Source organism: Neofelis nebulosa, chromosome 15 (genome assembly GCF_028018385.1).
Source record: "Neofelis nebulosa isolate mNeoNeb1 chromosome 15, mNeoNeb1.pri, whole genome shotgun sequence".
Taxonomy (NCBI): Eukaryota; Metazoa; Chordata; class Mammalia; order Carnivora; family Felidae; genus Neofelis; species Neofelis nebulosa.
Genome location: NC_080796.1, coordinates 34947870 through 34960101, shown reverse-complemented (window position 1 = coordinate 34960101; position 12232 = coordinate 34947870). Strand labels below are relative to the sequence as shown.

The following is a 12232-nucleotide window of genomic DNA, read 5'->3' as shown; positions in this document are numbered from 1 at the left end:
ACTATGAGATCATGGCCTGAGCTGAAACCAAGAGTGGGACGCTTCACTGACGGAGCCACCCAGGCGCCCCTAAAAAATGTTTTTTTTTTAAGAAAAGTTGAAGTTCTTCCAAGTATTATCCAGTAGTTGAGTTGGCTTTTGTTAATTGGAAAAAAACTTACAAAAACCTTACAGAGTTTCAGATAGAAATTCCTCATCTAGTTATGACTCTATGAAAGGGACTGGCTTACCTATAATGAGTGATTATTATTCATAGTTAATTGAGCACACATGGAAAGAAAAATCCAATTAGGATAGAAAATAGAGATAAGGTAGGGTAAGGTCTGTAGGGAGAAACTGACTAGCAAAGATTGTAGAACTGCAAAAATTGGCCTTGTTCATGAACTGAGAATGGAAGGGAGTCATTCGAGGGAAATGACTGGTGGAAAGCGATGTGAAGGAAAGGAAATTTGAATTACTACCTTAACACAGAGGACTAGTGGAGCCACTGTTGCCTACTTTCCAAATTGTACCACAGATCTCCACTTTAGAGCAGCTGCCTGCAAGTAATTGGGGAAAAAATGTCGCTGAGATATTCAATCTTTGGAAATGGACAATTTAGAACCTGAGCAGCTTTTTATTACTATTAATGATCTGAAAACCAAAAACTCTATAAAGAATGCTGTAGAATTTCAAAGCTAATGGGTCGGTGGGAAAGTAGGATAGTTATGATTCTAGGTGAAAAGCTAAAGCAGAGAATGCTAGGTTTTCCAGCTTAATGGAAATGTATGGAAGGTCTAAAGACTTGTTTGGTCAAAATGAAATAGAGAGTTAAGGTAAATAAATAATTCAGGTTAGAATTATTCTAAATTGGAGGGATTTCACAAGTTCATTTGATAAATTAAGCAGCAGATTAAAATGAAATAAGATTTAACCCCATGGTGATTGTTGAATTTTATAAAAAAAACCAACAACACAGGACTCATGAACAGCATGGTTTAAAATTATAGAGCCCCCTGTGCTGACAGCACAGAGCCTGCATGGGTTTCTCTCTCTTCCTCTCTCTGCCCCTCCCCCCTTCTCAAAATAAATAAACATTTTTAAAAAATAAAATTGTAGAACCCCTTGCGTATCAGTTAATATTCAACAGCAATTTTTCAGGGAACCCCTGCTGATGAAGAGACAGTGACTTTTGCCTTGTTGAGAGGACACCTGCACCTTGGAATCTATTCTCTTATCAAAAATCAGGCTAGGATTGTGTCTTCCTGTCACAGAAGCATGGCTCAGACACAGAGCAGAAGGGAAAAGAAAGTATAAGGCATTACTGCTCCTCACGAATCAGCTTTACTCTCTTGGAAAAATAAAAAAAAATAAAATAAAAAAAACATGTAGCTGGTATTTTGCAGAGTTGCTTGAAGGAAAATAACCTTAGAAATGCAGTTGATAAAGACCAAACATTTAAAAGACCTGAAATTAAAAAAAAAATTTTTTCAAACTTAGAACACTGACCATTCTCTTTAGGTCATTACACTTTCTGTTACCAGGAAAGACTATTCTGGTGAAGACTGACCTGGGGTAGAGACAAGGAAACTTTCAGAAGTGAAATCACTAATAAATATGAAAGTCATCACACCTAGATGTAAAGTGTAATGGATTATACTTTAGTAAACAAGGTAAAGATTCAGAAGTAGTGATTCAAACATTCTCCGTCTTTTTAATATTTTATTTTTTAATTTCTTTGAGGTATAATTGACATACAACATGACATTACTTTCATGTATACTAAATAACGATTCAGTATTTGTATATATTGCAAAATGATCACCACCAGTCCATCACCATACATAGTTACAGAATTTTTTAATCTTATTGGTGAGAACTCTTAAGATCTACTCTCTTAGCAACTTTCAAATATGCAGTATGGTGTTATTAATTATAGTTGCCATGCTGTACATTATATCCCCATGACTTATTTATAACTGGAAGTTTGTACATTTTAACTCCTTGCACCCATGTTGCCCACCCTGCTATTCCTGCCTATGGCAACCACCAGTCTCTTCTGTTATCTGTGAGCTTGGTGTGTGTGTGTGTGTGTGTGTGTGTGTGTGTGAGATTCCACATGTGAATGAGATCATATGATTATATGATATTTGTCTTCCTCTGACTTATTTCACTTAGCATAATGCCTTCAAGTTCCATCTATGTTGTTGCAAATGGCAAGATCTCATTTTTTATGACTGAATATATTTATATATACACCACAGTTTCTTTATCCATTCATCCATCGATGGACACTTAGGTTGTTTCCATGTCTTGGCTCTTGCAAATAATACTGCAGTGAACATGAGGGTGCGTATATCTTTTTGAGCAAGTGGTTTCATTTTCTTTGGATAAATGCTGAGAAGTGGAATTGCTGTATCATATGCTAGTTCTATTTTTAATTTTTTGAGGAACCCACATACTATTTTTCAGAGTGGCTGCAGCAATTTGCAGTCCCACCAACAGTGCACAAGGGTTGCCTTTTCTCCACATCCTGGCCAAAGCTTGTTACTTCTTATCTTTTTTATACTCGCTGTTTTAACAGGTGTGAGCGGATATCTCATGGTGGTTTTGAATTGCATTTCCCTGATGATGGGTGATGTTGAACACCTCATGTACGTGCTGGGGCTCTGTGTATCTTCTTTGGAAAAATGTCTATTCAGATCCTCTGCCTATTATTTTCATCACATTGCTTGTTTTTTTGCTATTGAGTTGTAGGAGTTCTTTATATAGTTTGGATATCAACCTCTTATCAGATAATAGGATTGGCAAATATTTTCTCCCCTTCTGGAGGCTGCCTTTACATCTTACTGATTCTCAGGTATTTTTTTCTTTGTAGCTTTAAAGATTCCTGCAAGGTATATTTTTTTCTTTGATGTCTGGCTGAGAAAAACTCCCAGTGGCAACTGCAATCCAATTCTGGTACATGTGTTGAGCAAATAAAAAGCATTCCATAGAGAACTCTGCCCTCACAAGCTTTTTTCAGGGCTGGGTATGCTAGACACTGAATCTACACAGGCAGTACTATAACATCAGTAAGGGGAGATTTAAAAGGAAAAAAAAAAACTACTCAAAAATTTCTGCAACTCAAGAAAGTCAGAAGCCCAGGATCTGTTTCATAATAAGCATTCAATATGGGACTGTTGAAATCTACAGTTGCCATTTTTACATACTGTTGTTTCTACTACCCTTGCCTATATACATTCATTATTCTACATAGTTGTAATCAAAATAGAGACATAATTTTACTTTCTTCATCACTTTACTCAACACAAGATAATAAGAGAAAATAGTTTCTCAAGCTGAGGACTTCTCATGAACACTGGCTTCTTAAATGACCTTTACTAATCTCAATATTAGTGTGCAATTCAAAGTATAGTTCAGAGAATATCTCCATACGTATTTTTTCCCTTTGGCAAAAATTCTTGTCCAGGATAAATTTCTATGAATTGACTTTCATCAAAGGATATGAACATTTTAGTGATTAGTAAAATTGATTTATAAATTGCTTTCTCTTCAGGCTGTACCAACACACACTGATCTAGAACTTATGCAAATAGCAGCTTCATAGGCGAGTCCCTGAGAGTGTCTGTATTCAGGAAGAGGGCTGTGTCAGTCAGCAGCCACAGATTTCTCACTAGTCGGTCAGAAAGCATCCAGGAGTCTAGTTTGTTCAAATTACCATGTTGGGCACTTTTATGAGAAGAAGAAATAAATAGGATGCATAGTTTCTGTCATTAAGCTTACCATCTAGATTGAGAAAACTAAACTTTAAATTACTCTATTCAAAGCATTGCCCCAGAAGCTGCAATGTGAAGGGGGAAGAAAGGGTGAGCTTGATAAGAAATTGGCCAGTGATCTTTACCCTCAAAGAATCTGCCATGTCATTGGTTGATTTAGAGTCAATGGAGTGATAAATACTCCTTATGATTACAAATGAGCTTCCTGTGAACTTCATAAATTGCAAGTTTCTAAAGTAGTGAACTTTCATCTTTCTTAGGCCATCCTGTCAATCTTATGTGATTTAGGTAAATTGCCCTGAAAGAAGTTGAAATATGGCAAGTGCTTGGTTTTAAAGTATGTTGCTACCATATCAAGGGCCTCCTTGGTATTATTTCAGATACTTTAGAGAACCTGAAGATTCTAGGGCTTGGAACCACTACTGAAGAGGCAAATACTGGACCTCTGTAATCATGAGACTTTGCTACCCTGAAAAGCTATTAGATGCTTAGCAAGTGTTCATAGTGGCAGACGAAGATATTGGTGATTCTTCTAAAATAAAAGCACTAACCCTTCTTTAACTTTAAATGTTATATACATAATGATGTTGCAGCCAGGCTCTGGGATAGCCTAGTCAGGTATTGTCACACAAAATGGTGAATTTTGATTTTTACTTTGATTTAAAGGGGATTTTATTTAAATGATGTTCTTCACTTTGAGAACCATTCTTAGAATGGTGAGGAGACTCTACAAAGTCTAAAAAGTTTGAGGACACATACTTTGAATGTTTACTATGAATAGACCTGGCTGTATCTTTCTCCTGAAAGGAACAGGATTATCCCATCAGAGTCAACCAGGAGGCACACTCTTCTTATTGGAGCTTGGTTTCCAAAACATGACTGGTCTGCCATTCATTCATTCATTTGTCCAACAAACACTTACTAAATCCCCACTATCTACACTCTTCTGTGTTCTGGGAAAGCTGAATAGGATACAGCAGACATATCTTTTCATCACCATGAAGCCAAGAGAACAATGAAACTAATAGTTGTAATACATTGTGATGAGAGTAATGCTAGGGAAGTACAGACTGCTGTAATGACCCTGATGTAGTCTGGGGGCGGGGCAGGGGAGGTCAGGGAATGGCTCCGGGAAGCAGTCTAGGGTGACTAGTTTAGGATGAGTAGGAAATGCACTAGGCACTAGAGAAGGACTTGGGAACACTACTCTGAACAGAGAGAATAATAACCAGTGAATGAATAAAGGCAAAAGAATGAGTGGTGTGTTTGAGGAAATAAATGTTCAAGATGGCCCCTAAGAATAGACTTTGAGAAGGATGATGGTTAGAATTGAGGCCGAAATAGGTAGACCCTAGAACATATGAGCCACTTGAAAGAGTTTGGACTTTCTCCTAAGTGAAGCAGGAATCAATTGAATGGTTTTATACAAGGGGAAGTACCTGATCGATTCGTGTTTATTAAAGGGAACTCACTGTAACTGCTGTGTGGATAATGCATTTGAGAGAGGTGGACGTAAGTCAGCAAGACTGGTTAGGAGGCTGCTGAAGCAATACAGATGGGCCAAAACGGTAGACAGGACCACAGTTTTGACAACAGGAATAGAGAGAAGTGAAAGGAATTGAGAGAAAAAGAGGGAAATCGGGAAGACTCAAGGCTGATTTGACATAAGATTGAGTGAGAGGAAGAACAAAGGATTATATTGAAGTTCAGCCTGGGAAATGCAGTGGTTAATGGTACTGTTCACTGTGATAAGCAATTAACTAAGAACAGGTTGGAGAAGTTAAATGATTTCATTTGGAGATAGGCTGAGTTTGAGATGCCAAGAAGTCATCTAAAGTGAAGGTTGTATGGATACAGAATTCAGTCAGGGATTAGACCTGGAAATAGGTATTTTGGTAGTCATCAGCAGGCAGATGGTAATTGAAACCATTGGAAAGAGACAATCATCCAGGGAAAATGAGAAGACTAGAACTCTGGGGAACAAAGATAGTCAAGGAAAAGGTAAAAGAAAGTGAGTCCCCAAGGTGATTGAGAAGAATTAGCCTACGTGGTAAAGCAACAACTTGAGAGGGTGCTGATTTGGAAACTAGGACCAAAGATTGATTGGAAGGGAGGCAGTAGTCAGCAAAACCCTTTGGTGAAGATCAGGCTGAGCAGGGACAAAGAACGGTCCACTGTAAATTTAGTGACAAGGGTAAGAGCAGTTCCCTTAGAGTTCAGAGGGCAAGTGACTGTAGCACTCCATTTTCTTCCTCTGCTTGTAAATCAGATCACATGGCCTGTGAGCACCGTGTACAAATCCGGGACACATGGAATCTGGGGGGAGACCTCTTCTCTGAGTCAAGTGCCTAAGCTGCAGGAACATTCACTGTGATCCTTTAGGAGCTATTTTTGCTCGTTTGGGGTCCTCTGCTTCGTTACTAAGTAGTGTAGACTGCTTAGTTTTAGGCAGATGAGATCCTATTTGATTAAGTGATTGAAAGATTTTTATAAAAATCCAATGAGACAAAAAATGTTTTAGTGCATAAGGATTCATTGTAATTCTCCAGAACACCACAAGCATTAACATTTCAATCAAGAAAAATTTTACTTATATAAATGTGACATTCTAATTTCTTTTGGAAACAAAAGAGCACCTTTAGAGTTTCAATATACAGTTTCATCCTTATTAACAGAAACGGGACTATAGGATACTGTTATTTGATCAATAATGACTATATTGCTATAGACAATTCTGTAAGTTCAGGATATTTTTTTTTAAGAAACAGGAATAACTAATTATTTTGATGGCCTTGGTTTGGTTTTTGAGGGACTCTCTTTTATTTTTCTCTTTTTCTTCCTCCTTACTTTCAGGTTTTGAGTTTGAGTGGCTACATTCCTCAAGTCCAGTATCGTGAAGAATAATAGAAGAATCAGGGCACAGTAGAGAGGAAACAGATACCACTGTTGGTTTACATAAGTAGCCCTAGAGCGGGAACTGGAAAAACTTTTATTCTCCCAGTATCTTTAGGAAACCGTGGCAGACTATCCTCACCCTAATATATAAACTGCCAGTGGAATAGATTTCCATACGATGTGAATTTGCCTTATGCTCCTCCAAAAGACATTTAGTCCTTAGAATTAATAAGATTTTACTGGCAGGGCACCTGGGTGGCTCAGTCAGTTAAGTGTCCAACTTCAGCTCAGGTCACGATCTAGTAGTTCAGGAGTTCAAGCCCCGCCTCAGGCTCTGTGCTGACAGCTCAGAGCCTGGAGCCTGCTTCGGATTCTGTGTCTCCTTCTCTCTCTGCCCCTCCCCCACTCACACTCTGTCTCTCTCTCAAAAATAAATAAACATTACAAAAATTAAAAAATATATATATTTTACTGGCAAGGCAGAATAATATGGTGGAGCTAGGCCTCCAAGTTTGAATTCTGGCTTCAGCACATATTTACTCTGTGTCGTAAGTGTTTTAACCTCTCTAGCCTCAGTTTCTTCTGTCAAATGGGGGAAAGAACCATCCTCAAGGTGATTAAGTTAACGCTTTCGAAAGAGCACCATCCAGCACATAGTAGGCACTATACATATATACAGAATTTTACACAATCCCATGACATAGACCCGCGTTAATAGGGACAGTCCTTTTTATTATGAGTAAATGTTTATTGAGTTCTATACTGAATTCACCATTAGTTTTTAAAATATTATCCCAGTTGTAAAAATGAGCAGAACATAAACATAATCACTCTCTTGCCTTAGCCTTCCTTTGACTAATGAAATACATCACCCAGTGCATCTGACCAGGACGACGGTTCAGCAGTATCGTTTACATATGTCTTCAACATGTCCAAAGCGCCTCATGGCTTAAAGTTCCATGTAACCCAGGGTTAGGTAATCCGTTGCATTTCTGGGGAGACCTGCCAAGAGACCTCAGACCACGTCTCCGCTAGATGCTTAGAAACTGTGAATTACATTCCAGGGAGAAATGTCCCATTTTTTCAATTCTGCATCACTTAGTCTGTTTCTGGTATTCTGCTTTAAGCTCTCAAAGTACCCCTGGCAAGCCATATCATCACCAGCCTCACTGCCATAGTTAGTAATTTTGTAGTCCTTTATATTTTAAGGAGACACACGCACATCACTTCTCTCTCCTATGAAACCATTATTACCCTTATTTTATAGATAAGGAACCTAAAGTTCAAAAAAGGTAAAAATCGCTTGCCTGTGGACACACAGAATGTGAGCGACAGAACAGGACCTGGAGGTGGTCATCCCCCTCCCCCCTCTGTTTTTATCAGCTGATACAAACTGTGAGGCAGCACTAATGGATACTATTAGGACCAAATGACTAAAATTGGTTAAGTGGGGGAAAAAAGCCATTTGCAAAACAATGTGTTTCATGTAAGACCATTTCTGTAAAAACATTAATGACAATCAGAATGGGGGAGGAAGTAAGTACAGTCAGTATACAGAGAAGACGGTTGTGCCCTGAAGATGCCTGTCTTACCCCCGAGTAAGCGGTGGCTGGGATGGGTTGAGTAACTTCCCCAATTCCGCAAACGTTCATTCAGAAACTAGGCCTTGGACTTAGTCTCCAAATGGGCCTCAAAGTGGGCCTGCCAGCTCTCCTTCCTTTGCTTTCCCTGAAAGCAGAAACAAAATATTTTACTCCTCATTTAGTAAACAGAGAATTCCCAGATGACGCCAGTGTGGGGTTGGACACAAAGTTTTGCACACACCACTTCCGCCCTCTCAAACCTGTGTTTGCATCCCGAGCAAACACAGCATCGCTACCGGCACCAACCAGGTCACCGGGGTTCACATTCTGGGCTTTTACTCGGTCTTGCTGCTCCTACCGGTGTCTGACTGCCTTTTCTACGTTCAAATACTTCTGGAAATTACAGATGAAAAAATAACCCACAGCGTCTCAAAAAGTTAGAGATTGCCTTTTTACAGCTGCAGAAGCTTCAGTGACAGAGGCACGTCTAGCACCTCTAATACAATTCGGTTTGGAGGGTTTAAGTTCACGGATTAATTTGTAGGGCCGTATCTATGTCAAAAGGAGCCTCACGCTGCACCGCGTGCGTAATTACACCAATCCTCAGACCTCCGGTATTTCGAAAGGCTCCGATCTCCTTTTTAAAACACAATAAAACGCTCGAGAGAGAAGGCACACAAAATGCTGACTGTCGTGTTGGTGTGTCTCTGTGTTTTCTCCGCGTGCGTGCTCCAGGTGGGAGAGTTCAGAGCCCACGCCGCTGAGTGGACGGCAAACGTCACCGCCGAGTTCAAGGAGACCAGGAGGCGCCTGAGCGTGGAGATCTACGACAAGTTCCAGCGCGCCACCTCCATTAAGCGGAAGCTGTCGGCGGAACTCGCCGGGAACCACAACCAAGAGCTGACCCCGTGCAGGAGGACCCTGTCCGTGAATCACCTGGCCAGCGAGAGGGACGTCCTGCCTCCCTTACTGAAAACTGAGAGTATCTATTTGAACGGATTGACGCCCCACTGTGCAGGCGAGGAGATTGCGGTGATCGAGAACATTAAATAGCCCTCTCTTTGAAGAGCCTTAGGCGTAGCCATAGGTGAGGACTTCTGTATGCTCTTTAATGACTGTTGCTGGTAGCATTTTTTAAATTGTGCATGAGCTCCAAAGGGGGAAACAAAATAGATAACACCCATCATGGTCATCAACCATCAAGAGAATTTGGAATCCTGAGCCAGCACTATCTTTTTGATGACGCTTGTTGAACGGTCCACGTTCTTAGACAAGTGGAATAAAACAAGCAATGTCTGATGCCTTTCTGTGCCCAGACTGTTTTCCTCCCTCTTTTCCTAATGTGCCATAAGGCCTCAGAATGAATTATAATTGTTTCTGGTAATAATGTAGCTTTGAGGGATCAGTCCTTAACTTTTCAGGGTCTACCTAACTGAGCCTAGATATGGACCATTTATGGATGACAACATTTCTTTTTGTAAATGGCAAGAGATTCTTATGCAGCCTTTTACCTAAGAAATTTTCTGTCAGTGCCTTATCTTACGAAGAAACAGAACCCCTCTAGCTAATGTATGGTTTCTCCTTCCCCGCCCTACCCCTAGGCTCACCTCTGCAGCCCTTTATCCCACAACTCCCGTTTGAATACCATACCTTGCTGGAAACAGTGTGTAAAATGAAGTGATGATGCCCGAAGAAGGAATAGATGCCACATTAGATGGACATTGAAGCAACACTCAGAAATTCTAGCGTTAAAGGCACTGCAAAGAAATGAGGTGCACAGATGGTCCCTCTGAGTAGTATTTATTTGACTCAGGTACCAGTGGTACATACACACAGTGTAATTATTTCCAGGCCGGTAAAATTGGCGGCTCCAAAACAGTCCCTTTTTTCCTGGCAGTATTTGGAATTTATCATTTAATAACTACATTTTTTAAAGGTGGAAGAAAAAAATATATATATATATATGATCTGATAGGAGAAAGCTGTCAGACATGGATAGTATTGGAGGTGATTTAAGACAATTGGTGTGAAAGAAGATAGCACGATAATGTGTTACGAGGCATTTGCTAATAAACATTATACTGCCAGCACCTATTTGCTTTTTGACGTGGAAGGCTTACACGATTTTCTTTCCCTGGGTGACTTTCTCCAGACAGGGGAGGTGACGCTGTAGCTGGAGTTGGGCACAGCCTAGCCTTGTGTGGGTGTCCCTCTGGAGCTGCGACTGAGTTTGAGAGAAGTGGAAACTGGGATCACTGTGATATATTGCACATGGAAAAAAATGCAGATTGCAGGCATAATTCATCTTTGACATTAGAGAAAAGCTGTTATAGCACAATTTAAATCTTGGGAGCTTTTTTTTTTTTTAGATAGAAAATGCTGATAACCCTTTTTAGTTGAATTTTATATCCTGTAACTCTTTGGATGTTTCCAAGATTCAGAAAAAACTCATTACAGGCACCTAGTAGATTGCTACTCTCGTTTATTTTCATACTTAGATCTGCTGTACATTGTATATATAATTTTTAAAATGCAGAAAGATGATTTCCCCAAATACAATTACAAAACATTTCTTTTATTCTGGGGAGTGACAGTGGTGGAAATATCTGAATAAGTAGCATTCAGATTAGGGTGTTAAAAAATAAACAGGATCTTTAAAAAAAAAAAACATCTAAATAGATGCTTATTTTCCAAAATTTAAATTTAAGCTAGACATGTAAATATTATGTAAACTTGTTGAAGGTACTTTTATAAACTTAAAAAATTCTAACCAAAATTTTAGAAAGTCAGGCTCTTTTAGAAAGAAAGCTACACTCATCTCCTCAATAACTGTTCTGAAAGTTCATATGGTGGAATGCACCATGTATAAACTGTGAATTGTATTGACAAATAAAGTTTGTAATTAAAGTCAGCATTTTCTGAGTGTCCTGCTTGCTGCTGAGAATGCAGAAGGGATTCTAGCTGAGTAGAACTCCAGGACGTCACTTTTCATGCTGAGTTTTCTGTGGCTCCTTCATTCATAATATTCAAGAAATATTTCTGATGCAGTATTACTACCCTTGGCAAATACAGAATGTTCTTCTTGGTGACTGTAATCGAAAGTAAACATCCTGAAATTGCACTTTTGAAATAGGGTATTTTAAATTGCATATAAATTCAAGATTGTTTCCGTTAAATCATGACATATCAATAGCTTATTTTATCACTGTTAGACCCTGTCTTGACACTGAGTTAATCTGAATGCCAGAAACAGGCACCTGAGTACTTTTTTCTAAGGAAAAAACAAAACAAAACAAAACAAAACAATAAAAAATCCTGGCAGTGTTGAAGCCTAAAGAAGGCAGTTGCCAACTAAATTTCTAAACCTCATGCCCCAAATATTTGAACATACCTTATCAGTGTCTTACATAAATATATTATTTATTCATACCCATGCACCTTGATGCTCAGTAAATAGCTTAAAACTCGTTCCCAACATTATCCTCAAAATTGGGGAAAATCTAAGAAAAAGTGTGTATTTTATCAATTTTATTTCCTCAAGCTTTGTTTACTTAATTTGTAAATTTAAAATTACTTTGTTTACTGTGGAAAGAACATTGATAAAGGTTTTAACATAGTCTAGAATCTTCTAGTGAATTTTTTTTTTCCAATAGACCAGTTTGAGTGAGTTTTGCCCTGAAGAATATCGGAGGAAAAAATTAAGTACTGGAATCAGCAAGGATCAGGAACTCTTTGATATGAAATCTTAGACATGGATTCTAGACAAGAATCCTCTACCTTATAGCTATTAAATGTAAAAGTGATTATTTTGGAGTTCTTTCAATTTCTCATACAAATCTATGTCACACACCCTTTTTTCAATAACACTTCACTCTTGTAATACAGGAAATAGTGAAACTTCTAAAGCCAGGAGGGAACTGAATAATTTGTGTCTTAGCCATCAAAAAGGTGGGAGCAGTGTGTTTGTAGGGCTTTGTTTCTTTCTCAAATTCTAAG

General features: G+C 38.8%; 1 protein-coding gene across 3 annotated transcripts in view; it reads left to right on the top strand.

Annotated features, from left to right (window-relative positions):
- KCNK2 (potassium two pore domain channel subfamily K member 2) overlaps nt 1-11147 on the top strand; it is a 196761-nt gene extending 185614 nt beyond the window's left edge. For all 3 annotated transcript variants that reach the window (XM_058700295.1, XM_058700296.1, XM_058700294.1), the window contains exon 7: nt 8972-11147. In XM_058700295.1, the coding sequence (XP_058556278.1) occupies nt 8972-9289 (318 nt within the window). In that variant the 3' untranslated portion in view covers nt 9290-11147. The remainder of the gene's footprint in view (nt 1-8971) is intronic.
- Nucleotides 11148-12232: the final 1085 nt, after the last annotated feature.